Source organism: Cololabis saira, chromosome 11 (genome assembly GCF_033807715.1).
Source record: "Cololabis saira isolate AMF1-May2022 chromosome 11, fColSai1.1, whole genome shotgun sequence".
In the NCBI taxonomy this organism is placed as follows: Eukaryota; Metazoa; Chordata; class Actinopteri; order Beloniformes; family Belonidae; genus Cololabis; species Cololabis saira.
This window is the reverse complement of record NC_084597.1, coordinates 39,445,796-39,473,186: the sequence shown is the minus strand read 5'-3', so window position 1 is coordinate 39,473,186 and position 27,391 is coordinate 39,445,796. Positions and strand designations below refer to the sequence as shown.

Below are 27,391 nucleotides of genomic sequence, written 5' to 3'. Positions count from 1 at the left end.
TCTGTGCAGATTTTTTCCACTCAAGTTGTGGAACAATGAGGGCATAAGCCTTCAGTTAGTGGTTTTTGAAGTAATCCTTTGTGGTTTGTGAGGTGTGTTGTAGGCCAGCATAATGTTGTACAAGTATTCCTGTTTTCAACTCCGGTTTTTCCTTTTGATTTCTTTCACAGGCGGTGGGACGTTTGCTGCCAGAACTGGCTCGCAGGCAGCGCTTCACTTCTTAAGCGAGATCAGAGGTCAGTTTGGGAGTCAGTGCTTTGCTCTGAGCTGGGAGTCAAACGATTATCTCCTCTCCTAAATTACCCTGCAGGCTCTTTATTATTCAAACAGACTATAAGCGCATGACTGTTTCCACTCAGCTGAAGAGCTGCGTGCATCCTTTCATGGAAAGATCTGACCAAGTACTCGTAAAGCTACAAATTAAAATAGCAATGTGTACTTTTAGTGTTACTTGCAGATGTGGCTACATGATATTATTTATTTTTGTAATGAATGCTTTCTTGTCTCCAGGACAGAATCGTATTTTGTGATGGACTGTGGACCTTTCTGCAGTGAACACTGGCTCTGTTCAGACCTCACCTGTGTGCTTCACTCCTTCACCATTCTGCAGAAATTGATGCAGGTGTACAGCTGTGACGTAATATTTAGCTGAAATGCATTTATCACTTCCTGTTGAATAATTAGAAACCAGGTAGAGCTCTGCCCTCTTGTGGCCACATGGAGATATTTCTTTCCGTTTCCAGTTTGACATGATCATTTTTGCTTTGAAACAAATTGAATTTGGGTTGTTATTAAACATATCTCAGTGTCATTAAGCCTCATCAAACCTCATGCTTCTACTTAAACAGAAACCCTTAAATTACTTTATTTCTTCTGGTCTGTAATTTACAACGGAGTATTAGGGCCAAACTAAGACAAAAAAAATGGAAATTACGAGAATAAAGTCATATTACGAGAATAAAGTCGTAATATTTTGAGAATAAAGTCGTAATATTTTGAGAATAAAGTCGTAATATTACGAGAATAAAGTCTTAATATTAAATATATATATATAACTTCACAAGATGCTCAATATTCCTCAAGACTGCTCTTCTTAGAGTTCTCATAAATTATATTATCATAATATTACAACTTTATTCTCATAATATTACGACTTTATTCTCATAAATTACGACTTTATTCTCGTAATGTTACGACTTTATTCTCATAATATTACGACTTTATTCTCATAATATTACGACTTTATTCTCGCAACATTATGACATTATTCTCATTATATTATGACTTTATTCTCGTAATTTCCATTTTTTTTTTTTTTGTCTTAGTTTGGCCCTAATACTCCGTCGTAGTAATGGCTTGTTCGAGGATGATTTAAAAAAAAAAGCCAGCCTGGGGAAATGTCACTTTTTTCAGACATTTTCATTGATCTGTACTAATACACATTTCATGATGACCTCACTGAAGGCAACAGGTTTTATTTAATGCTGATCACGGTGACAAAAAGGAGTTACATTTTCTGCTAGAAAAGCTCCAACACAACAATGGACGCCTACATTGTATCAACTCATCAAATGCTAAACATAAAAGTTATTTCAAATTCATGATTCTGGGAATGAAGGCTTGATACTCAGCCGGATGCAATTTAAAATATTACCTTAAAACTGCTTGCTTGATTTTAGCGACTATAATGTCCTTAGGTTCTCTAAGTTCTCTAAGCACGACAGGGTCTGCGGTGAGTCTCCAGTTTTAAAGAAGCGTCTGCTGGTCCCCCTCTCCTTTGTCTGTTCTCAGGCCTCACTTCCTCTTCTTCCTTTACTCCTTCAGCCAGGTGAGCAGCTGAGGTGTGTAATACGTGATGATGATATCAGCACCTTTGTGACAATTAAAGAAAAGCACCCAATGAGATTGTCAATTAGAGCATTAATAAATATGTTTACACATAAACCCTATGCTGTAACTCCACCGGAAATGAACCTGCGATGCATCTGTCCGGACTGTGAGAGGAAGCCAGAGTCTGATAGCAGAGACAGGAGACCACGAGAACTACATCATGCTTCCTTCAAATGAAATCAATACCGATTTAAAAACTTCCTGGTGCAGCATGTAAAAGAAAAAACACGATTCACAGTCATTCCTGTTGGAAATTTACTCATCAGTTTTATGGCTGCAATACACGCTCAAATCATCATCCCTCTACCACCACTGAATTTTCTGGATGCTGCACTTTGGGAAGATTAACAGTGGTTTTGAATTTTTTCCAAATCTTTATCATCTTACTTGCAGAAAGATGTATGCCATATTGTTTTGTTTATAGGCTTTATAACTCTTCCTAGGTTTATATGTAGATGCTTCTGATTGCTCAATTGCTGATTGATCAGTAAACACAGGCTGATACTTTGGGAGAAACAGTTTACATTAGGGATGGGCGGTTTGGACTAAAAAATGTATCACGATCATTTCTGGCATTTATCCCGATAACAATAAAAATGATGATTAAAAAAAATACCAATTCAACTCCACCTTTGTAACTATAAATCTATCTCACTCTCAGATCCGCCATGTTTGTTACACAAAAACCTCATCAACGGGAATTTATCCTTCTTTCTTTCTTTCCTTCTTTTTCCCTTCCTTCCTTCTTTCCTCCTGCTCTCTTCCTTCTTCCCTTCCTCTTTTCCCCCTTCCTTCCTCCTTTCCTTGTTTTCTCCCTTCCTTCCTTCCTTCCTTCCTTCCTTCCTTCCTTCCTTCCTTCCTTCCTTCCTTCCTTCCTTCCTTCCTTCCTTCCTTCCTTCCTTCCTTCCTTCCTTCCTTCCTTCCTTCCTCCTGCTCTCTCCTTCCTTCTTCCCTTCCTCTTTTCTCCCTTCCTTCCTCCTTTCCTTCCTTCCTTCCTTCCTTCCTTCCTTCCTTCCTTCCTTCCTTCCTTCCTTCCTTCCTTCCTTCCTTCCTTCCTTCCTTCCTTCCTTCCTTCCTTCCTTCCTTCCTTCCTTCCTTCCTTCCTTCCTTCCTTCCTTCCTTCCTTCCTTCCTTCCTTCCTTCACGTACGTTGTGCGTGGATTTAACACAGAACCATAAATCATCTTTACACAAAAACGTCATCAACGGTAATTTATCATTTTTACCGCAAGATGACAAATTCGTACCGTGAGGAATTTTTTTGACGGTTTATCGTGAACGTTAAAATATCGCCCATTCCTAGTTTACATCACGCTGCAGTTGTGCTTCTGTACTTCTTTCCTTCACCATTCATCTTAGCAACTTAATTTGATGTCTTTGAAAAGTTCTTCTTGTTCTTGATACTAATTTGACAAATTAAATTGCTCATGAGACTCCACCAAGTATCAACTAGCAGTATCATCAAACCTTTATAATACTGTTAACATAAATAGTGCAGTCAGGCAAACTGAGCCTGAGTGATGAGATGTCTCTCCTCTCACCTGCCCGGCGGAAGGCCGTCATGGACTCCATCACAGCAGTTCGCAGGTCAAACGCTCCAGCCTTTGCTCCGTGCCATATCATGGCAAATTCCCCTGACACGTTGTACACTGCCAAGGGGTGAGTGGGGAACTAAAGGGAGAAATGACAGGAGAACAAACCATCAGATTCTTGGCAAAGTTTCTGGAGAGCTTCGTTTTGCTTTGCTGGGCTTATTTTCTTCGTCCTCTGAGCCCCACTGCAATGATCGACGGTTTCAAACATGCTGAACTCCAAGACTGCTCATGGTGATTCCTCTCTCACCTTATCTTTGACTTCCCTCACAATGTCCAGATAGGGCAGGCCGGGTTTCACCATCAGCATGTCGGCTCCCTCTCTCACATCTCGCTCCTGCGGTACAGAGAGCATCAGCGACATCTCCTTTCACTGCTTTAGCACTACCTTTTTGCATTCCAAATATACGTTCACTAGGAATGGGAGATATTTTACCGTTCACGATAAACCATCAAAAAAATTCCTCACGGTACGAATTTGTCATCTCGAGGTAAAAACGATAAATTCCCGTTGACGTTTTTGTGTAAAGATGATTTATGGTTCTGTGTTAAATCCACGCACAACGTACGTGAAGGAAGGAAGGAAGGAAATGAGCCAGAAAGAAAGAAAGAAAGAAATGAGCCAGAAAGAAAGAAAGAAATGAGCCTGAAAGAAAGAAAGAAAGAAAGAAAGAAAGAAAGAAAGAAAGAAAGAAAGAAAGAAAGAAAGAAAGAAAGAAAGAAAGAAAGAAAGAAAGAAAGAAAGAAATGAGCCTGAAAGAAAGAAAGAAATGAGCCTAAAAGAAAGAAAGAAAGAAAGAAAGAAATGAGCCTAAAAGAAAGAAAGAAAGAAATGAGCCTAAAAGAAAGAAAGAAAGAAAGAAAGAAAGAAAGAAAGAAAGAAAGAAATGAGCCTGAAAGAAAGAAAGAAATGAGCCTAAAAGAAAGAAAGAAAGAAAGAAAGAAAGAAATGAGCCTGAAAGAAAGAAAGAAATGAGCCTAAAAGAAAGAAAGAAAGAAAGAAAGAAAGAAAGAAAGAAAGAAAGAAATGAGCCTAAAAGAAAGAAAGAAAGAAAGAAAGAAAGAAAGAAAGAAAGAAAGAAATGAGCCTAAAAGAAAGAAAGAAAGAAAGAAAGAAAGAAAGAAAGAAAGAAAGAAAGAAAGAAAGAAATGAGCCTAAAAGAAAGAAAGAAAGAAAGAAAGAAAGAAATGAGCCTAAAAGAAAGAAAGAAAGAAAGAAAGAAAGAAAGAAAGAAAGAAAGAAAGAAATGAGCCTAAAAGAAAGAAAGAAAGAAAGAAAGAAAGAAAGAAATGAGCCTGAAAGAAAGAAAGAAAGAAAGAAAGAAAGAAATGAGCCTGAAAGAAAGAAAGAAATGAGCCTAAAAGAAAGAAAGAAAGAAAGAAAGAAATGAGCCTAAAAGAAAGAAAGAAAGAAAGAAAGAAAGAAAGAAAGAAAGAAAGAAAGAAATGAGCCTAAAAGAAAGAAAGAAAGAAAGAAAGAAATGAGCCTAAAAGAAAGAAAGAAAGAAAGAAAGAAAGAAAGAAATGAGCCTAAAAGAAAGAAAGAAAGAAAGAAAGAAAGAAAGAAAGAAAGAAAGAAAGAAATGAGCCTAAAAGAAAGAAAGAAAGAAAGAAAGAAAGAAAGAAATGAGCCTAAAAGAAAGAAAGAAAGAAAGAAAGAAAGAAAGAAATGAGCCTAAAAGAAAGAAAGAAAGAAAGAAAGAAAGAAAGAAAGAAATGAGCCTAAAAGAAAGAAAGAAAGAAAGAAAGAAAGAAAGAAAGAAAGAAAGAAATGAGCCTAAAAGAAAGAAAGAAAGAAAGAAAGAAAGAAAGAAAGAAAGAAATGAGCCTAAAAGAAAGAAAGAAAGAAAGAAAGAAAGAAATGAGCCTAAAAGAAAGAAAGAAAGAAAGAAAGAAAGAAAGAAAGAAAGAAATGAGCCTAAAAGAAAGAAAGAAAGAAAGAAAGAAAGAAATGAGCCTAAAAGAAAGAAAGAAAGAAAGAAAGAAAGAAAGAAATGAGCCTAAAAGAAAGAAAGAAAGAAAGAAAGAAAGAAAGAAAGAAAGAAAGAAAGAAAGAAAGAAAGAAAGAAAGAAAGAAAGAAAGAAAGAAAGAAAGAAAGAAAGAAAGAAAGAAAGAAAGATAAATTCCCGTTGATACGTGTTTGTGTAACAAACATGGAGGATCTGAGTCATTCCAGTTTTGCAGTACAGGTGTACTAATTTAATTGTTTTTTATTAATTCAATTTAATTGGTGTAGTTTAGTAGCATTTAGTATCTTTTAGAGCAGTGATCTGAATGTGGTGATAGATTTTTAGTTACAAAGGTGGAGTTGAATTGGTATTTTTTTTAGCGTTATCGGGATAAATGCCAGAAATTATCGTGGTACATTTTTTAGTCCATACCGCCCATCCCTAACGTTCAGGGGCCACTTTATCAGGTCCACCTGGTATACGTGAGTGTAGATGCGTACACAAACTTACCACGGCTCGGAGAGCGAGTCCTCTGGCTCCAGGAGGGAGCTGATAGCAGCGCCTGTCTCCAAAGGCAGGCTTTGATTGTGCAGCATCCCTGTATGCAAACACAGCATTGAACTTAATCCGTCTCCATCGCCTGAAAACACCTGCCCACGTGTGCTTACTCACCTGAAAGGACCATAATAACAAGAGGCGAACTTTGCACTGTAGCTCAGCACTGAAACCTGGAGGAGGAGAAAACAGAAAATCAATTCAAACATTTTTTTATCTGTAATAATCAGATCAAAAAAACACTAATTACTAAGAGCTGTTGTAGCTGTGTGGCATATTCCTTCATTTCCATTTGTTGCAGCTCTTGTAGACAATAAGGAAGCCGACTGCATCGTTGCACATGCGTCGGTCTTCAAACTGCAGGAGGTTTCAGCACATTTACCTTGTTTCCCAAACCATTAGACAACAGTGCCTGTTTTATGGCTCCAACTCTTCCGTCCATCATATCAGAAGGAGCGATGATGTGGCAGCCTGCAGGGCAACATGGCAACGTTTAGGAACATTTTAATAGTAAAACCCTTTACATCAAACAACATAGAGAAAATTAAGAGTAAAATGTGATAATCAGATAAATAAATTACCAGTAAACATACCAGTAAAAATAGAATAATAAATGAAAAAGAGGAATGTGTGAATCAATTAGTCTTTTATAGTTAAAAGCCATTTGACCTCGTCTGGTTTGAACTGCAGACCTAAGACACACTTTCAGGCAGGCCAGCAGACATTTCTGATATACTTGGACCCAGAATAGTAACTTACATGAAATTGTTTAGGCTCAAATTCAATGTATTTACCAGGAAACCAGAACTATGTTGTCTGTCTTGCAGGAGTATGTCAGAGCTCCACCTGCAGCACTTTCAATGAGGTGCAAATGAAGGGCGATTGTTATTGGCAACGGAAATCACAGAAACTCCACATTATGAGAAAAAAACAAGCATAAATCAGCTTCTGTGCATCCTTTTTACTGCATTGAAGACGTCTGATTGCTTAGGTGTAGTTGATTATCGCTTGAGTGCCTTCATCTGCAGTTGAGCACCAGTTAGCAGGAGTGAATTCAGTCTTATGACGTAAGAGCTGTTGGAAACACCTGCTCACTAGATTGGTTCTTTCAACAAGTCAATCTTTATAGGACTTCATGAATCATGATGGTTCTTTCTGATTTCTAATTCTCATTTATGACCACACGTGCTTAAGGACACAGATATTTATTCTATCAGGAAGTAATTAAACTGTTAGATCTAGTAAAGCCAGAGCTGTTAGACTCTCTTCATTTAACGGAAACTACTGTCCTAATAATCGTACTAGTATTATTAGTATTAAAGCATCTCTATTTCAAGAGGAGTCTGAAAAGTGAAGGAGAGAAGGAAGCTGTTCAAGATGTATAATGTATCCTCTATATCAGAGTCAAAACACTTTTGAAAATGTGTTTCGGTGGATAATCTATAAGCACACAATCAAAGCTGCTTTGACACATAAAAACTGGACATTTTGTGCAGACAGAGCTATCTGCTTGAGTTGCATTCTTAATCTGCCGCTGCCTCCAAGGCTACGCCGACACCAGGAAAGTTTCATTTGAAAAACGACATTTAAAAAGGAAAAAAGAAGAAAAACAATGCTAGAGTCCAAATTATCGTTTCAAATCTATATTGAGAAACATCCCCATCCAGACTAAACATCACATGACCGTCCATTCTCCGATGTACCGTATTTTCCGCACTATAAGGTGCACCTAAAAGCCTTTAATTTTCTCAGAAACCGGCAGTGCGTCTTATATATGATCATTACGGTCATTTCTGTTACTGTAGTCAGGGGGATTGTGGGTAATGTAGTTGGTGTCGCCGAAGTAACGGCATTATAAACGTCAGGAATCGTCACAGACGTTCAAGACAACAGCAGCGACGCTGACTCGCAAAGCTGGTTTTTATTTTGTTAATAAAGTTTGACGTACGGTACTTTTCTTCTTGTTTTTTTTGCTGTATTTGCTGTAGGATTTTGTAGCATTTCCTGTAGCGCAGCTCCATCATGTAGATGCTAACTCAACCCCAGCCACTATAGTACAGTATTTTACCAGATATTTAGTGCGCCTTATAATGCGGTGCGCCTTATATATGGAAACCGTTTTAAAATACGTCATTCATTGAAGGTGCGCCTTATAGTGCGGAAAATATGGTAAATTATCTTTGCCTCACATCGCTCTTCTAACAGCTTTCCACATGTAAAAAGTTGCGGTGCTATTAAATACAGAAACAGCTCCATAACAGGATAAGACGGTGAGCGCACCAGCTGTTTCATCTTCACATTGTTGTTTACAACCTCATTACGCCTTGTCCCTTTTATATCTCCCTGCAATAGTCACATTTATAGGTTAAAGTAAGAAAGAAAAGGCCAGTACATAGAAATGATGGGTCTGGTAAAAGCATGCCTTTCAAAACCATATTCAAAAGCAGTCGTGGTAGTGATTTCAACAAGAAAACCCATTTGCTTACATTAAGCCACCGTCTTTACTCACGGCCTCTCATTCCCAACCACACACGACTACTATTAGCCGGGGACCCGCGGTAATCTCTAACAATCACAAATGATGTCTCTCATATTAATCCAGTGCAAATGTGGCACGTCTGTGAGTTGCAAAGTATAAATCCACCACAGCCGGTCTACTATTTCAGTAACACAGATGTTTGGGGAAAATTTGAATCCTGTGCAAATACACATCTCAGTCATTTAGTGATTTGTGGGCAGAAGTCTTCTTTTTTTTTTATTTCCTTAGCCACCTTTTCTTCCTATTTCTCTGAGTAATTGTGGCAACTGCCCTGGATATCATAGTTGATGATATTGGGGGGGGGGGGGGGGGGGGGGGGGGGGGCAGAGCCAGCAGAAGAGCGGCGATGAGGTGGATGACATGCATAGCGACATCTTTCATCAAGCTCAAACTCAAGCCTGACAGCACTAAGCCTTTACAGAAACAAAAACTCTGGTTTGTTGCTATGCTGTTTAAGTTTCCACGGCAACTTAATCTCATACCATGTTCATCTTCTGTCACTTATCAAATGTGGTGCATTAGGGCTGGGCGATATATAGAGATTTTAATATATATCGATATATTTTCAAACGTGATATGGTACGAGACAATATCGTTTATATCGATTTAAAAAAAAATAAATATATATGATTTTTATATAGCTTATTTTGTGACAAATTGACTTGAATGTTTTATTTGACATTTGCACAAATGTTTTGTTATTTGCACAACTGTCAACCTCAGTGGAAAAGTCTGCCTGTTACTGTCTACATTGTATTAATTGCACAGTGTATTTTAATTTAATTGTTATGCAGGAAAGGGATATTTGTTTTATTTTATTCAAGAAGCATTTTTATTTGTATATATACAGGCAGTTTATTTTTATTTCATTTGTTTTATACATTTTGATATTGTGCAGACCTCTGTTAATAAAGGTACCTGTGTGACATTTAGCACGAGTCATTGTATTAAAACGGACTGTTTTTTTAAGGGTTTGCCTCAGAAAAAAAGGAAGCTAAAAGAGATGCTATGCTATAATGCTTTGGGGGAAACCCCAATTATGGCACAGAAAAAATATCGATATATATCGAGTATCGCCATTTAGCTAGAAAATATCGAGATATGACTTTTGGTCCATATCGCCCAGCCCTGTGGTGCATTGTCACGGAAGTCCAGGTGCAGCGTGTTTGATCAGATGCTTCTAGTTCAATATTTCTGTACAACTGTCCTCCAACAGGCCACAGACTCACGTTAAGATTCAGTTTACGTTAATTGTTTCACAAAACGCAATGCTTAAACAAAGCACCTGGGGATACGTGTTTGTAAATGACAGTAAAACAGACTGTGTTTGTCCTGCTTGACTGAACTGCACACAACACTGATGTGGAGGAGTCATTTCTGAATGAGTGTAGGTCCCCAGGTAGTACAAGTCTGGAGCATTCATCAGTCTACTCTGCTCCTACACTGCACTGCCCTGGCCGGTGTCATCAACTTTCTTTATTGTGGACAAAGTTAACTGCAGGTTGGTATAGACCGGGGGTCGGCAACCCGCGGCTCTAGAGCCGCATGCGGCTCTTTAGCGCCGCCCTAGTGGCTCCTGGAGCTTTTTCAAAAATGTTTGAAAATGGAAATAGATGGGGGATTGAAATATATTTTTGGTTTTAATATGGTTTCTGTAGGAGGAGAAACATTCTGAACATTTTCCAATGCTGTAAAAATGTGTAGAATAAATATGGAAAAGTGGATAAAAGTGGATTAAACTTGAATAATTCACGTATTAACAAATTGAACACTACAATTAAAATAAAAAAATTTAACATTTAAAAAAAAAACAAATCCTTAAAATATATAAAAACTAAACAATATGAAGGTTTAATTACCTTAAATCCTTAAAACATATAAAAACTAAACAATATGAAGGTTTAATTACTTTAAATCTGGAATAAATCCTTTTTTATTTCATTTTTTTTAATATTTTTGCTGGTGTTTCTATGTAATTTATGCTTAGTCATGTTAGTTGAGCAAAATATGTCATTTAAATTGTGCGTTTCTACCAGCAGGACGGCTTGAGCCAGGTGGCTGTTGGAAACAAACCGGCCAAAGGGATTGTTTCCAAAGGGAAAAAGAGAAAAATAACTGAGGAGAAAAGAGGATTCAACTTTTCTTGGAGCGAATCATTTGCATTCATTGCCTGAATGTTAATAGTATAACTAATATAAATACATGCAGCATGTGTTGCCTTCATTCTAAAGCTTATACAAGACTTTTTTTGCGGCTCCAGACATATTTGTTTCTTGTGTTTTTGGTCTAATATGGCTCTTTCAACATGTTGGGTTGCCGACCCCTGGTATAGACATTTGTGCAAATGATCCACTGACGTTGGGAAATTCAAATCCTAAAATAAAACACTGCTCACAACCTCTATTTTACCTCCGGTTGACATGGAGTCGCTCCTTTTGGGTTGTTAGTAACGTTCACGTACACTCTCACTCATGGTGCCATACAACCTCCACCTACACTGAAACTGTTAGTATCAGAAAAAGTACATTTTGTGGAGTAAATAATAAATAACTGGACAGATTACTTTTTATGAACAATTATCTTGAGCTCACAAACTTACACTAACACGACACGCTGTCGACAGCATGCTGGGAAAAATTGAGTAAATGATTCCTGCAAAACAGAAGATAGACTTGACAGGAAGGAGAAGGAGAAAGGATGTTTATATAAATAGTAAGAATCTACAGATTCTTACTATTTATGACATCAACAGTTACCAAATATGCATTTTTATTTACAAAATATTTTTCTCAGAAGGAAATGTTCCTGAGCACTTTAGTTCATACTTTGCCACTAACTCTCAATTTCATTCCTACTCAACTCGGCAGGCCCTAGCCCTACATCCGCCTAAATGTCTGGAATCAAGAAGCCAATTTTTGTTTAGATACAGAGGTGTCAAAGTCTGGAATAGTTGGTACCAGATTGCAAAAAATTGTAGGTCCCTATCCACTTTCAAAAGTCGCTCAAGAGAGCATTTAATTCAACAGTGTAGTCAAGAAAGCTCTTAATGTTCTTTTGCACTTTATATTCTGTGTTGCCATTTGTTCAGCTTAATACTCATATTTTCATGATCATGTGTACAGTAATTTTCTTTTTTTTTATCTCTTTTTTTTAATTATTTTTTTTTATTTTTATTATTTTATTTTCATTCATGTTCTACATGCAATTTTTATGATTTATTTTTATTTTTATGATTTTGTATCCTTATAAGTATTTTGTTAAATGTTATTAGGTGGGGGCTCCTCATAAGCCTACTGGCTTGCTCGCTCCTCCCTGCACAGTTTCTTTTAACTGAACTTACTTGTGTAATGTTTTTTTTTTTTATGTTATGTGCTAAATAAACTAAACTAAACTAAAGGATGTTTACCTGCCCGTGCATAGGCCAGCGCCACTTCTGCCAAACGCAGACAGCTGGCGTCATTGTTCAGAGCACCGTCATCATTCAGGATGCCTAAACAGAAACAACAAAGATGAGAAGTAAAAACTAAGTCAACATGTTGCTTCTTATGTGAGTTAGTAGAAGAAGAAGACGTCATCAAGAGACACTGACCACAGTGTCCATGTGACGTGTAGGGACACAGGCAGACATCGCACGCCACCAGCAGCTCTGGAAATGAAGATCGGATTTTTTTCACTGCCAGGACAGCCGGCGTGTCGTCTGTGTCGGCGCCCGAACCCCTTTCATCCTTAAAAAAAACACACACACAAACAAATATCGGTGTGCTGAAGGGTCCACGAACAAGTCCAACATTAGGGCTGGGGATCGATTCAAATGTCAAGAATCGATTCGATTCCGATTCTTAAGATTCAGAATCGATTATCAAGATTTGATTCGGTCTGATTCGATTCCGATTTTGATTTGGGTTAGTGTTATTAAAACAGTTTTTTGAGCTGTTGCATGAATTATATGACTGTAGTTATGCAAAATATTAATACTAGTATTATATTGAGATTAAACAGCAAGTATTGCAGCTAATGATGCTGTAAGGACCAATCAGCTCCCAGAATGCTGATAGAACTGCTTTCAGAAACATCGTGTGGGTCAGAATTACCAAACAGATCCAGGCAGCAAACAGAGACGGAGGAAATCGGTTTTATTTTTTCCCACATTCCGTTTTTATTTGTTCCATTTTGGTTTTTAATTTTTGAGCATTTGGTTTTTAGCATTTCTTGCAAATGTAACCCCAAGACAGTATATAAAGTAATGAAATATAGACAATTTATGCAATTATAACCTAACACTTTAATGTTTTCATACCTTTAAACATATTTAAAGGCAAAAACATGGCACCAGTTATTCTCGTGTCCAACAAAACATTCCTTTTTTGGGGATAAACAAAAAATAACCAAAAGTTGTAATGTAATGATGAAAAAAAATAAATAAATAAATAAAAAAAAAAAAAAAAAAAAAAAAAATCGATCTAGACATGTGAATCGATTTCTAGGAATTAATATGAGAATCGATTTAGAATTGGGAAATCGATTTTTTCAACACAGGCCTATCCAACATCACTCAGAATTTGAAGCAACTTCGTTTGGCCTTTATTTACCAAAAAAACCAAAACTGTCATGTTTTAACAATTTTCACTCTGCTGGCTTCAAGTTTTTACAAGTGCAAGTGCTTGCTAGGGATGTCCCAGAAGGGTGTAGGTTCAGGTTTGGCTCATACTCTGTTGTACTTCAGTCAGGGCTCTCTGCCAGCCAGTCTTTCTACACCTAACCTTTAAAAAAACTGCCCCACTCTCAAGGTCCACACACTTTATATGTTCATAATAAAACAATATGCTGCACATTTAAAGCTTAAATTGTAATGGTGTTGTCACAGACCTGTGTAGACTGCCAGTCATCCAGGTCATGGTAACTTTGAAAAAGCTTGAAACAGGTAGGATATGAACCTCCTTCAATACATCTATGGAAGTCTCTGTTGTTAGATTATATTTCTCTGCAAAGACAGATTTCTTATTAACGGTCAGAATGACCTTTTTAAAATTACGTTTGATAAAGTGATAAAGTACCTGGGAGCTCGGACCGCAGATGCCTGAAATGTAAGGACTTTTGTGATCATTGCTGTGGATGTATTTTGGATTTGCTACATACAGGACTGTCTCAGAAAATTAGAATAGTGTGATTTTCTGTAATGCAATTACAAAAACAAAAATGTCATACATTCTGGATTCATTACAAATCAACTGAAATATTGAAAGGCTTTTATTATTTTAATAGTGCTGATCATGGCTTACAGCTTAAGAAAACTCAAATATCCTATCTCAAAAAATTGGAATATTCTGGGAATCTTAATCTTAAACTGTAAACCATAATCAGCAATATTAAAATAATAAAAGGTTTGCAATATTTCAGTTGATTTGTAATGAATCCAGAATGTATGACATTTTGGTTTTTTAATTGCATTACAGAAAATAAAGAACTTTATCACAATATTCTAATTTTCTGAGACAGTCCTGTACAGTATTTCATATAATCTGTAGGTACTGTGCTGGAAAGTTTTAATTTCTAAAACCTTCAAAAAAAAAAGAATTTTCAAAAATAAAAAAAGGCTTGAACCAAGCCAACTGGACTTCCTTTTCTTTTGTTTATGCAGACGCTTCACCTTTCATCCGGAAATCATCCTCAGTTCTCAACTGAAATGAGTATTAAAACTGAGGATGCATCTGCAACAGCACGGGGCCATTGTCACATTTTGTGTTTCAAAATTTTCCACAGACTGTCTATTGATAACAAGCCAGGAATGCAGGCAGGTCAGCCCAGTGCCTGTGCCATCGTCTTCCTAAGCCAGGCTTTTTTTTAATGTGCACAGAATGTGGTTCTGCATTGTCTTGTTGAAACAGCCATGCCCATCCCTGGAGGAGAAGCCATCCTGGAGACAGCATGTCTAGCTTTAAACTCTCACCGCATATTTCTGTATTAATGGTGCCATCACAGGAGTAAATTATCTTTTTCTAAGAGCACTGACACAAATTCCTCTCTAAGCCACCTAGATTTTTGGATTTGGGATTTACTGAATGCTCAGGGTGGTCACTTGCCCTTGTGATTTTCAGATATTCAGCTCTAGATGAATGACGATTTGTGACACAGGGCCACTTAAGTGATCCGAGATCATGAGTGTCCACCTCAGATTTCCAAGCTATCGGCCTAACTTTGATTATCAAAAATCAGCTTTTCATCTAAACTTATTTTGTCCCAAGTCCTCATTGCAATCACCTGCTGAAAAGACCTGCTGACAACAACAATCCTTGTTATTTCTTTATTTTCATTCGCCACCTTTATGTATATTGTGGAGAATAAAAGTAATATATGTGTGTGAAAACATAACCAATTTTAAGTTATGTGTTTTAACTTTGCAGCTAATTACTACAGCATAAAAACTGTTGTTTTTGCTTCTATAAAATGGATTGCTTAACAGCTAATGGTTAATGGAAAATTACTGCATGCATGTAATGTTCAGCTAATGAATACAACTCTTGTTAAAGAACTGTGCAACAGGATAGAAAGTCCAGCAGATGTTTAGTTTAACGCAGATAACAACTAACTGATGTTGTGGATGAAAATGACTCCCTCTATAACTGAGAGAAAATCATCTCCTCTCAAGGTTATCAATGGGAACAGGAGGTTTCATGGAAGGGAGGGAAAGGGATGGCCAGTGTGTGTGTATGGCACTGATTGTTAGTTTTATCATGTTTCTGAGTGCGGTCTGGGTTATAATTTTATGCGCATCCCACTCTGTGCTCGGACACAACGCAGGGGGATCGGGAAGCTATAGTTGCATTGGTGAGTTGTGTTTCTATTCAGCTGAATGTTTCAATAAATGACTGTTGATTGATTTTAAAATATCTGGTTTGTGACTCATAATTGTGTTCTCTCTTTTGTCACATCAACAAGCAGAGTCAATTTGACATACCTTCGCTATTTTTGCCGGGACACCGAAAATCAGCACACATTTCAACCCATTCTCCACAAGGGGTTTCAGCATTCCCTCCAGCTTGTTCACCCCATATCTGTGGATAATAACAAGAGCTGTTCAGGGAAGATACATCCTTTACCTTCTTTAACATAACATTTTACTATATTGTTATTAGGGCTGGGCGATTTTGGACAAAAATAAAATCCAGATTTTTTTCTCTGAAAACACGATTTTCGATTTCGATTTTTTTGGTAAAACTACAAAAGACAATGGAATAAATTGTTTCAAACATTTTATCTTTATTTTTAAAGAAAAATAGCAAACAATTTTCCCTATTGGGAATGAAGTGCAATTGAAAGATACTGTAAATCCTCCTTGAGTTTAGTAAAGTGACAACATTTACCATTTTCTTGACCAAACAAAGATGACTAGACGAGCTCTGTCTGTAATGCAGCCAGCTGCAAAAAAGGAAAATCCATTTTCCGATTTTCCTTTTTTTAACATCGATTGTGATTAATAAATCCAATTTAGATTTAAAATCGATTAATCGCACAGCCCTAATTGTTATAAATGAAGATTCCCCACTGTGAAGTTTTAATAATTTCAGAAGTGCCGTTCAGCCTGGGTCTGCTGTAATGAACAAGGATATGATAGCACAGGTTTGCAGGTTGGTATGGCTTTGAAAGGAATAAAGGCCTAACGGATTCTTTTCTTATCTCAGTGCGAGCCCAGTGTTGGGCTGTGGAGCCGCCCTTCCTGACAGCTTTTATCTGGAGACAACACCCTCCATGGGTACACAATTGTACGCTCACACTTACTAATTCATTCATCTGGAAAATTAACAAAAATCATTTTTAGCTTTTGTATGATAGAGATAGGTGAGTCTTACCTCGCCTGTCCTGGAAGGCTTCCAATCGGCTCAACAGCATCTGCACTGTCGCTGTGGCAGAAAGTGACACAAAGCAGGACAGAAGCCATAAATATCATCCATATATTTGAACTACAAAACAATTTACAGAGGATCCATATCCACTTGGTTTTCTCACTTATTCATAAGACTGTAACTTGAATTGAGTTCTACAAAATAAGGACATTTCACTTACGTAATGAAGATGGGGTAGATGAGATTATCAGGTCTCAGATCAGTGGCACAGGTCTGCCAGTAACGGAGCGTCGGGTGGAAATAGCCGCTGTGGATGACTGATCCAGCCGGAGTCTGCATCTTTACCCTTCAACAGAAAGACTGACAGATGCACAAAATTACATGGGGAGTGGGTTGAATTTTGCTGTGTCTTTACTGCGAAAGCAGAGCCAAAATACCACACTCGCAATCTTGTCCTTCAACTCAGTCCCTGTTGAAAGAGATCAAGCATGCGTGACACTGCTTCTCCAAACAGCGGCTTGGCTCTGTCTTACTGCTGAGTCAACACGCTGCAGATTTCTGCTGTTGGAGGAGAACCTTTTATCTTAGTGGACAATGAGAGGTCAGATCTCATGCACGCAGATGCATGTGTTTAAGACCCAAATTCAGTTATATCATCACATGATTTTATAACTTCAGAAGAATCACAGACAAAACAAAAGTTGCTTTACTTTAGATGTATCTAGTCTTTTGTTTTATCTACAGTGATAAATAAAAAATAAAAGTGGAACAGCATGTTTTTTAATAACATCTATGTAAGATACAGATTAACTATGACTTGTAGCTGCTTGGTATGACATAGTTACTTACACATTAATTACGTTTAATTCATTATAAACAAGTGACAATACTGAGCAGTAACAGTCAACAGTGACAGAAATTCTGCTTTTTAAAGTCACGTTTCAAGAAGCATGAATTAAATAAATAAGCAGCAGCTTCAACCTTACAAACGGTACATTGCAGTTACATTTAAGTAATGACACTCAATTTAAAGCAGCTCCTTTAATTTCTGCTACTTTGGCTAAGAAAGTGTCTTCGTTCCTATCAATGGGCGAAAACTGTCAAAACACCTGACAAGAAAAAACCCAAATGTAATAAAAGCATGATTTGATTTTTAAGGCAAGACTAAATAAAAGAAATAGATGTATAAATATTAAATGATCCTCGTGTACTTACATCTGAAGATCACAGTTGTGACTTCTCGTGAGTGCTGAGTTTCTTGTTCGCTGGTTCAATTATCATCATTCAGCTACCGCCCCCTACTGGCCGAAACACTGTTCACATCAGAGTATACATAAAGTTATATCTATCAGGGGATCGTATTCGTTTTGTCATCTCGCGATATTTAACAACAACGAGAACTGCACAAGAGCTAGGATGCTAACAGCTTCTCAGCATTGACACAGTTTCATTCACAGTTACAGTTTCACATTTAACCGAGTGGAGAAGACCACCGACTATTTCTGAGGTAAAAACAAGTTATATCGCAGTAGCCTGAATCTCGAGCGTGTGTATTTGTGGTAACGTGTAGTAACAGTGTAATATGTATGTTTGTCGCTACTGGAGCTCAACACAAAACACCTCAACTCTGGTTTTAGTGTAGAATCAGTGAGAATCTGACACCGTCGTCCGGGATAGAACCTGTACTCGAGATGTACAAAAAAATCAGGGGGGATGGTGGATTTTATCATATGGGGACAGATAATTTGTGCTGATTACAAATAATATAATATATTACAAATAATAGCAGTGACAAAAACACCTGCAGAAATACTGCAGGAATGACATAGCAGCAGTTAAATGCAGCCTTCTGTAAGCTTTAAATATCCACTGGGTTTACATCAAATACATCAAAACACAACAATAAAAAACAGTTTTCTGAACTTATCAATATGACTCTGTCCTTCACAGGATAAGTAAAATGGATCACTGCAAAAACTTAAAATAAGAATATTTGTCTTATTTCTAGTTAAAATGTCTCATTTTCACCTGTTTCAAGTAGATTTTCACTTGAAATAAGTAGAAAAATCTGCCAGTGGAACAAGATTTTTTTTTTATTTCAAGGGAAAATTTACTTGAAACAGGTGAAAATTGTCAAATAAGTTATTTTTCCGGTGATGACTCTAAATGTTGAAATAGCAGTAAAACCACATTCATTGATGAAATGACATAAGGGATGGAAAGGGGGGATGGCAGTTTTACAGGGGGGGATGATTTGGACCGTTTTTATTTCAGGGGAGATGCCATCCCCCCTCATCCCCCCTCAACTCCAGTACTGGATAGAACTTGAATAAATAACGCTAACCTGACACGATGACAGCGTGAGAAATGTACCAGAAATGACAGCCTCTTGTAATGTAAAAATATTGACAGCTTCAGCTTTTACTTCATCGGTTTTAATAGACTTTCTGAGAAGTGTCCTCTCATCACCTCCGTTGTTGTCTTCTCAGGTTGGAGCTGAGGATGTAGCTAACTGTGGGGCATCAGAAAGCTCTTGTCTTCAGATAAAAAGAAAGAAAAGGGACCCCTCCCTTCAACCCTCTGCTTCCCCAGCCCTGGAGCAGCTGGACCCAAACCCAGGCTGCCCGGTGCCCGGCTCGGCCGTCCTGTCAGTCTGTCCCCACTGTGCCCAACCATGCTGTTCTCCCTGAAGGAACTGGTGCAGTGGCTTGGCTTTGCTACCTTTGAACTTTTCCTCCACCTGCTAGCTTTGCTGGTCTTCACCATGCTGGTTGCTCTTCGGGCTGACGAGTTCATCCCCAAATCTAGCTGGTGGTTTGTGTTTGTGCCACTGTTTGCTGCGGACGGCCTGAGCACCTACTTCACAGCGATCGTGTCTATCCGACTTTACCAACAGAATGAGAAGCGCCTGGCGGTGCTGCGGCTGCTCTGGGTGCTCACGGTGCTCAGCCTGAAGTTGGTGTGTGAGGTTTTACTGTGCCAGAAGCTGGCTGAACAGGAACAAGCCAGAGATCTCTGGTATGGTCTCATTGTTTCACCACTCTTCATCCTGCTGCAGCTGCTGATGATACGAGCATGCAGGGTCAACTAAGGACAGATGGTTTCACTGGAAAGTGCTTTCACGTCACTGACGATATAGGAGCAGAGTGCAGTCTTTGTCTGCCATTAGAGATTTAAAGCATTAAATGGGTGTCTTTTTTTTTTTTTTTTTTGCTCTTTAAGGAAAATAATTTTCCGATAATTGAGTTTCATATGGCTTCAAGACAACCAAGAATCTTCCTTGCCCACTTCAGTTATTATTATACAGTACAGTACTTGATATTTGTGTTGAATAAATTGTTGCAATTTATTCCAAGGCCATTTTTATCTGGATAAATGACCACTGTAAGTTGTTGTGGGACCTCTACAAATGGTAGAACTTGTCAGATGTGTGTATGGAACATAGTAGTATCTCCATATTGTACAATCAATGGGGCATAATGGGTATATCAGTTTTAATGCACATGTACACAAAACATGTACATTTAATAAACTGGTGAAACCTGAAGGAAATATTGCCTCAGGCAAATCTCCTGGGTTAGGAATCATTAAGGGGCTGCTGCAGCCTTTGCTACTTGCCAGCTGAAGGTGTATTATCTTGTTTCTCAATGTGCTGCTGGTCGCTGGGAGTGTTGCTCATGCAAAATTGTTCTCAAGTCACTGCATTTGTTGGTTCCCATCAGCGAGTACATTCTGCACTGAAAGAAGGTGATTGACACCCGTCAGCTCACAGTCCGGTTCCAGTCCAGTAACTGAATGTGTTTTTCCATGAGCAGTAGATTGTTGTACACACATATTCCCTAAAAGAAATGTTTATTTTCACAATGTGTAATGTATTTTTATCCATTCTTGATCCTGCCTTGTGTATGTACTGCATGTATTTATGGCCTAGTTTTTTAATTTAAATCCTGATGTGAAATTCTGCTTAATTTGTTTGTATTTTGGAAAGGAAATTTGCAAACACCTATTTATGTTTTTGCTACGGCACATTTGTTGTCACATGTACATACATGTAAATTAAATAAAAAATGTAAACAATTTTGCTTATTTAATGACAAGGGTGTCAATGGGTGCATGCACAAAGCGGCCACAAGGAGGCGCCACAAACCTTGTATAAGAAAATTGAATGAAACAAGGAGAAGCACCTCTGCCCTTTTGACTCGTTTCTCTACTTTAACATTAATTCAATGACCTTCTCTGCCTATTGGAGTTATATTTCACGTTTGTATTTTTGATTAAAAAGAATGGTAGCCAGCTTCAAGAATTATGGATCATAGCGTACTATTTGGTTTAAATTCAAATCTTTCTAGTGATGGGTCAAGTTCTAAGTGAGTTTCTGTTTTGTTGAGGGACATTGAAACATTTTTTTCCAAAATGAATATGTCTAACTACAAACAAGAGAGGAAAATAACTTAATACATTACTGTCGGCCAGTATTATGTTTATTTCCCTGATTTTATTGGTAGGTACGTCAGCGTTTATCTATGTCTGAGAGGTCTGTGAATGAGGAAATAGCACACATCTGACCTATTTACACGTGCATTTGATCATTATCTTTTCCCTCTGCTGTTTAGTCAAGCTGTGCTTGATTATGGCTTGGTGATAAATATTTGATTAGGTACAGTAATCTCTTGTAGTACCCAAGAATAGCCCACTTAGTGCTGATTCATGTGCAGCAGGCCACTCAGCTCATGTGTTTGCTGCAGCCGGATTATCGACAGGTGGCATTACCTGCAAGTACTGGATAAACATGCGTCAGCCTTCGCCCTGCTCTGGATTTTCACATATATCACGATATAAAACTGCAGCCACAATAACTGTAAAATGTATCACTATAATTTCACAGCACTAACAGGGACACTTCAGCTGGGAAACGCGCAAATACGCTCGAAAAAAGGGGATTCATCAATAAAATTACTTGTGGGATGTAAAATATCAGATGTGATTGAATATATTGTCCTAGCAAGTATTGTGACACAGTTTCCGAAATTCATTAATGAATAATTTCTTAAAAATCATACAATTTAATTGTAAAAAAAAAAAAAATACATGAACCCGCTGAAATCGTGGTAAAAAAACCCGAAGGGGCGAATAGACTTTGAACGCAACTCCTTTGATTGACAGGCTCTTCTTCGCCAGTTAACAATGGAAAAGGGCGTGGTCTGCGTCAACGTGCAGCTTCTTCGGCGAAAGCAAAGGGGCGTGCTCGTAAACGATGAGAGCCAATGAGCAACCAGGTGGGCGTGGCCAGCCCTGCTTGTGCTGCTGTGAATGGGCGGGGCCGCATTCAGGGGTCGTCGGGAGAAAAAGGGAGTCGTGAAGAGAGGAGGAGGAGGAGAGGAGCGAGCGAGGCAGACAGAGAGACAGGAGAAGGTGTGGATGCGTGTGTGAGTGTATGAGTGAGTGAGTGTGTGTTGGTCGGCGCTGCAGGTACAAGTCCGAGCCGGAACAACAGCGTTTACATCCAGCAGCGGGACCGCGGCGCGACCGCCGGCCTCTCCTCTCTCCCTCACCTCCCTCCCCGGAGCCGCGGCCAGTCATGTCGGGCGGCGGAGATGTGCGCGTCCTCTGCCAAGAGGCCGGGCCGGAGAGTCCGCGGATGCCGGCCTGGAAGAGGGAGATCCTGGAGAGGAGGAAGGCGAAGGGCGGCGGTCCTCCGGGAGCCCTGGAGCCACCGGCGGCCGGGCCGCCGCCGCCGCAGCAGCAGCAGCAGCAGCAGCAGCAGCGGGCCAACGGAGAGGGGGTGGCCGGGGGTGTGAGCGGGGGCAGCGGGAGGAACTACACCATCACCCCCGCCAGCCAGCACTTCCCCAACAACAAAGAGCAGCAGAGAGCAGCGAGGGGGGACGAGAGACACGAGAGACACGAGAGACATGAGAGACATGAGAGCCTGGTGCTGCAGGAGAGTCTGGGGCCGCTGGAAGAGAACCCCTTCATCAAGCTGGAGAAGGAGCGCCGGCGGCGGCAGGACCGGGACGGCGCGGCCCGGCCGGTGCAGCACATCCTGGAGCTGTACGGCAGCGTGCCGGGCATCCGCACCATCCGCGCAGAGAACATCATCATCATCGAGTCGGACCCGGACTACTTCCCGGAAGCCGAGGGGGTTAATAAAGCCGGGCCTAATTGGCAGCACAACGGAGTGGGTGGGTACAGCTCCCTGAGCGACCTCCTGGACCGGAGGGGCAGTGCCGTCACCGAGATAAGAGCCAAGGAGGTGGTCATTTATGACACCACCTTGAGCAAGAGTGAGGAGAACTTGAGCACCCTGGGGCGCCCTGATCACGATGCCCCACGTGATGCAGGTGAGGGCCAAGGCAGGGTGAGCAGGATCCTGCAGAAGTTTGACAGCAACTATGGGGGGAAGCTGCAGAAGAAGTCCCACAGCACGGAGAACCTGCTGGACCTGGATTGTAGTGCCAGTACGAGGCCGAGGCACTGGGCCAATAAGCCACAGCCGGATCTGGTGCCAAAGCACAGGCCGGGCCTGTCTGTGAGCAGCCAGTCACCGTCACCTGTCTTCCAGGGTGCCTGGTCTTCCAAACCAAAACCTCAGGCCGCTGTCGCTGACCCGAGCAGCCCACGGCGCCATTCTGGGTTTCCACAGTCTGTGTCTTCCTATCGTCACTTGTTTGAAGAACCCGTTCCCAGAGATGAGACTGACAGAGGACAAAACAAGCTGACCAGAGAAAGAGATTGGGAGGGCGCCGAGGTGGCCCCTAAACCTAAGGTGCCATGTTCTCCGGAGACCCGCCGTGCCCGTGCCGAGGCCCCAACAAGTCCCATCTTATACAAGGTGTCCCGTTCCTCGTCTGAATTCGAGATCCGCCCCTCCCCGAAGCCAGACCTTGCCCAGATTCCCGATGGGGACACTCAAGCACGGGCCCTGGCAAACCTGCGCCTGCAGTCCCGAAACTCCTTCACAGTGATCCCAAAGCGCCGTCTCCCTGGCCCTGGAGCAAGCGCAGGATCACCCGGTCCCATCAAGTCTTCCCCCTCACACTGGGCGACAGAGGTGCCAACCTCCCACACCCCAGAACACTCGCCCACGTCCGCAAAGAGGAAGGAGTTGAAATTAGAGGAAGACACGGAGTTGGATAGGGCAGTGAAGACATCCAAGCCTGACCAGTCTCCTACAGTTGCCACAAGTCCTGCTTCTCCTCCAACCTCTGACCCCTCACCTCCATCCCCTGTTCTCAGTGCAGCTCCCTCATCTTTACCTATCCTGGCTTCACCCCCCTCTTCTCCAGCTATCCCATCTTCACCGCCATTCTCTCCTGTCGCATCAGGCCCTCCTGGCTCATCCCCTTTCTCTCCTACCCCGTCACCAGCACGAGAGCATCCCACTGCTGATCATCTGCCAATAACAAACATAGACGACATTGATGTGGAGCCCGCAAAGCGCGTCCCCGTTCCCAGCCCCATGGTGCAAAGGAAAAAGGGGAACACTTTTACTGTGGTGCCTAAACGTAGGGTGGAGGTGGATGGTCAGTCCGGCTCCCCGGAGCCCCAGCAGGAAGCCTTGAGCGAAGCCCTACCGGGCTCCACACCACCCACACAGGCACCTTACTCTCAGCTGGGCACCCTGCTGAAGAAGCGCTATCCTGCCGTGGAGGAGATTGAAGTCATTGGCGGCTACGTATCCCCTGCAAAGTCCTGCCTCTCCAAGACTGGATCCACTGGCAAAAAGGTGAGAGCAAAAGCCCCACGTCTTGACTTTATGGAGAGGGTTTTCCCTTTTTCGCCTTAGCGTGGTCATTTTCTAACTCAAATGTCTGCAGAGTGGCTGGTTTTGGTTAAACTAATGTGCAGATCACCTGCTTTTCTATTCTTGACTTCATTAAATATATACCCGTAAGTAAATTATTACTACTTTGAAGGATCATCCATGTTTCTTCTATTCTAAATTTAGCCATCAGACATCACACAGGAGTGGCTCTGCTTTCTTTTCTTTTTTGTTCTTTGTATCCGTGCACCTGTCTCCTAACTGTACCTCAAACCTGCACAGCTGCCACACCGAAGACCAACACTTCCTCATTTATTGTCATGTGTTTGTGTTTGTGTCCACTACTCCGAAATCCCTGCGTTCCACCACTTGACCCTGCTGCGGCCTGTGTTCCTAAGTGGATTAAGAGCGTGTCTTTACACAGCTCCTTGGAACAAGGCACAGTGTTTTTTCCTGCAGTGTGCCGTCCCACACTGGCATGTTCTTCGAGGCAGAGCTCATTACTGGGTTAGGTGTTTCTCCAAGCCTGTTTAAGTGAACAATCTCGTCATGGTTATATTCAGTTCTCAGGGCTTGGCTCTGGGACTCAGTTTCAAGCCTTTTTTACCCATCAACATTTTTGAAATGGAAATGTGCTTATCCCTGACCAGCTCTATACACCACGCTTTTATGTGACAGGTGCAATATTTTCAACTCCTAAATCATACCTAGCCAATAACAAGGAGTCGTTTTTTGGGCCTGATGAAGCTCTTGCTACAGATTGCTTCTGTTTCATGAGCGCTTGAGATTAATTGAATATTGGAGAAAATTTTTCTAATTAATTTTATGAGGTGCCGCTGGCTGCTCCCAGATTGTGCACCGAATTGGCCCATCAGCGTGCTCATATTCATATTGTGTGTGCAGCAACAGAAGAGAGAAAAGCTGCACCAAGCGGTTTGAAGATGTGCCTATTGACCACATTTTTATTCACATCACAGTGGTTGAGATGCATAGATCAGTTGCACGTGAGCACAGCACCCCGAATAACTGTTGGGATGATATCAGTTAACTTGATGCCTTGCTTAGTTGGACTTAAAAAATGCAGTTCATGGACACATGCAGTTAAATGGTACAAGTGACCTTTCTGTTCTTTAAAGCACTTCCTGCTCTGTAATTCTGAATGTTTTGAGACCTACGTCAGCTCTGCAATCTAGGCCAACTTTACAACCTCTCAGATGTGGGCCCGCTGCCCTGCTTCTCTGACCTGGCACTCTATAATCCTCTTCTATACACGTAAATCATTGTTTTACAAGAAACGCAAGGGACTTGTAACGTACTATCTTTCAATGTAATTCAATGTGGTGTTTTTTGGTTCAATTTAGTTTACTGTCATTACTTTTAATCCAAGTGTTCATCAAAGAAGAAATGGAAAACAAGTATTTGATTATCAGTTTTCATTAATGATACCAATGTTGCCCTTACATTTAAAGGAGACCTATTATGGGATTTAATGTATATTTTAAACAGGCCTTGAATGTCTTAAAAACAATCTAAAGCTTGTTTTTTCTACATAAATCAGAAATTCAGCCTGTGGGCCATGTCTCTAGTTTTACCGCTTCTAACCTCCTTCTTTATGAGTGATCCTGAGGGGGCGGGGCTTTGATAATGAGGCTCTGCGCTGATTGGCTGCATGAATGACGTGTAGCAGGGGAGGGAACAAAGCCTCTCCGGGCAGAAGAGCAGCGGCTCCGTACACTATTAAAGCGTGTCCCAGGCGATGCGATCGAACTTCAGTGACAAAATCAACTCCATTGCTTTATTTTCTATTGGTCCTAACTGTCCTAACAGTAACCTCTACTGTCCTAACTGGCCGCGAGTTTAACGGTTTCAGTGTGGACAGAGAGCGACCGATGTCACGCAGCTCGACGCGATGGTCGGACTCTCACATGCAGTTATGACACGGTGTAAACGGATCTTAAGCCTGAATTCCGGTTCTGCGTTAAATCGACGCGTACCCTACACCGTAGGCTCTGCGTTGGTGTAACGCGGAACCATAAACCAGCCTTTAGTTCCCTGAAGAGGGATCCGGGTCACCTTGTCTTCACACTAATTCACACAGGAAGATTTAATTGAATTCTAAACAGGTTCACCACAGTTATTTACTCCCATTCCTCATCATTTCATTTCTTATGTTACAAGACAAATGAATCATGTTAACTGCAAAGAAATCACAACACTGAATTTTCACAAATGGCAACTTTATCGTTAAAAAAAAAAAAAACATAAGTTGTATATAAATAACATGTATGCACTATTGCTGGCTCAAGGAAGGACTGTGCGTCTTCTGAAGGTGTCGTTAAAGCTTCAGGTGCTTGGAAGATCTGAAACCATAAACAGAAATAAATGTATTACGGTACTAATAGAGCTCCGTAACACCGGAGCTAAGCTAAATACTTAGCCCATGCAAAGATCATACTTGTAAACAAATATAAATAACATAAAAAATTTACGTCACTTACCGCTGACTCGTGTGCAGTTGCCGGGTCCGTACTGTGGGCAGTGATCCTTTTATGAGGGTAAGTGTCGATGCAAAACCTAATTTTTACTGTCCCTTGTTCAAACAGCCACCGATACACTATACGCTTCTGAACAATGGCTGAAGCTCCGGCCGGCGGAGTTAGTTGTGGGTGTGGTTTCAGCAGCGGAGGCCGACCTATGGATTCTGCTCCCGTCGTTACGTAACGACAGGAGCAGAATCTGAACGGCTCGTAGAAGTCACATGACACTGGAAGATTCAGCCGGGCGGGGTGTACAGACCCTGCAGAATTTGGTGTCTTTCCTCCTTCTCTGAGTTGGCAGGCTGCAAGAAAAAACGTGTTTTTCATAATAGGTCCCCTTTAACCTGGAACCTCTCAAATTTAGAATATTTTAACTTGAGCAAGGCCAACGATCTCCCAGTAGTTGTTTTTTTTTTAAGCGTTGCTTTTATTGTAAAAGAATGTCAAGGTTATTGTTCCATCTTCTTAAGTGGTCACTTTGTAAATGCTGTTTCGCAATATCTTCTGCACAAGTCCCTCCAATTCTCCTGTTTTTGGTCTTACTGGAAACTCTGGGGTGCTTAGAATAAAGTTCTGTGGGTTTTGCCCATGACACATGACAACTAGTGGAGGGGCTTGTGTTACTGCGCGCTCACGTAGATCAACGCTGACTTTTGCTATGACACATGAGCACATCCTGTGTTTTGTTCCTCATTACAAACACAGACACACAGACATCACTCCCC

At 40.5% G+C, this 27,391-nt stretch overlaps 3 protein-coding genes across 4 annotated transcripts in view; 2 read left to right on the top strand and 1 right to left on the bottom strand.

Moving 5' to 3' along the window:
* Positions 1–1,442: 1,442 nt before the first annotated feature.
* Positions 1,443–17,666, bottom strand: alad (aminolevulinate dehydratase). 2 transcript variants are annotated; one of them, XM_061733484.1, is made up of 12 exons: positions 17,583–17,666; positions 16,588–16,727; positions 16,374–16,424; positions 15,482–15,578; positions 12,116–12,251; positions 11,933–12,016; positions 6,370–6,458; positions 6,105–6,160; positions 5,943–6,030; positions 3,733–3,819; positions 3,432–3,561; positions 1,443–1,871 (listed from the first exon to the last, which is right to left on the bottom strand). In XM_061733484.1, the coding sequence occupies exons 2-12, from the start codon at positions 16,704–16,706 to the stop codon at positions 1,813–1,815; spliced, it is 996 nt and encodes a 331-aa protein (XP_061589468.1). In that variant the 5' UTR covers positions 16,707–16,727; positions 17,583–17,666; the 3' UTR covers positions 1,443–1,812. The 2 variants fall into 2 exon arrangements, with proteins under 2 accessions (XP_061589468.1, XP_061589467.1); XM_061733483.1 differs by lacking the exon at positions 17,583–17,666 and adding an exon at positions 16,805–16,922.
* Positions 17,667–17,762: 96 nt separating this feature from the next.
* Positions 17,763–20,444, top strand: tmem203 (transmembrane protein 203). Its single transcript, XM_061733482.1, has 2 exons — positions 17,763–17,874; positions 18,857–20,444. The coding sequence occupies exon 2, from the start codon at positions 19,042–19,044 to the stop codon at positions 19,456–19,458; it is 417 nt and encodes a 138-aa protein (XP_061589466.1). The 5' UTR covers positions 17,763–17,874; positions 18,857–19,041; the 3' UTR covers positions 19,459–20,444.
* Positions 20,445–21,708: 1,264 nt separating this feature from the next.
* The window catches only part of tprn (taperin), a 33,583-nt gene continuing 27,900 nt past the window's right edge, over positions 21,709–27,391 (top strand). Inside the window, exon 1 of the mRNA XM_061734485.1 lies at positions 21,709–24,093. Within this exon, the coding sequence (XP_061590469.1) occupies positions 21,946–24,093 (2,148 nt within the window). The 5' untranslated portion in view covers positions 21,709–21,945. The remainder of the gene's footprint in view (positions 24,094–27,391) is intronic.

What these genes read in the sequence shown, in the direction of transcription:
- tmem203 (XM_061733482.1), top strand. Translation starts at nt 19,042, where the DNA reads ATGCTGTTCTCCCTGAAGGAACTGGTGCAGTGGCTTGGCTTTGCTACC.
- alad (XM_061733484.1), bottom strand. Translation starts at nt 16,706, where the DNA reads ATGCAGACTCCGGCTGGATCAGTCATCCACAGCGGCTATTTCCACCCG. An exon ending in GCTGGCCTATGCACGGGCAG is followed by an intron (nt 6,459 to 11,932) that starts GTAAACATCCTT and finishes GTTGCCCTGCAG; the next exon opens with GCTGCCACATCATCGCTCCT. An exon ending in TGAGGGAAGTCAAAGATAAG is followed by an intron (nt 3,562 to 3,732) that starts GTGAGAGAGGAA and finishes TTCTCCCTTTAG; the next exon opens with TTCCCCACTCACCCCTTGGC.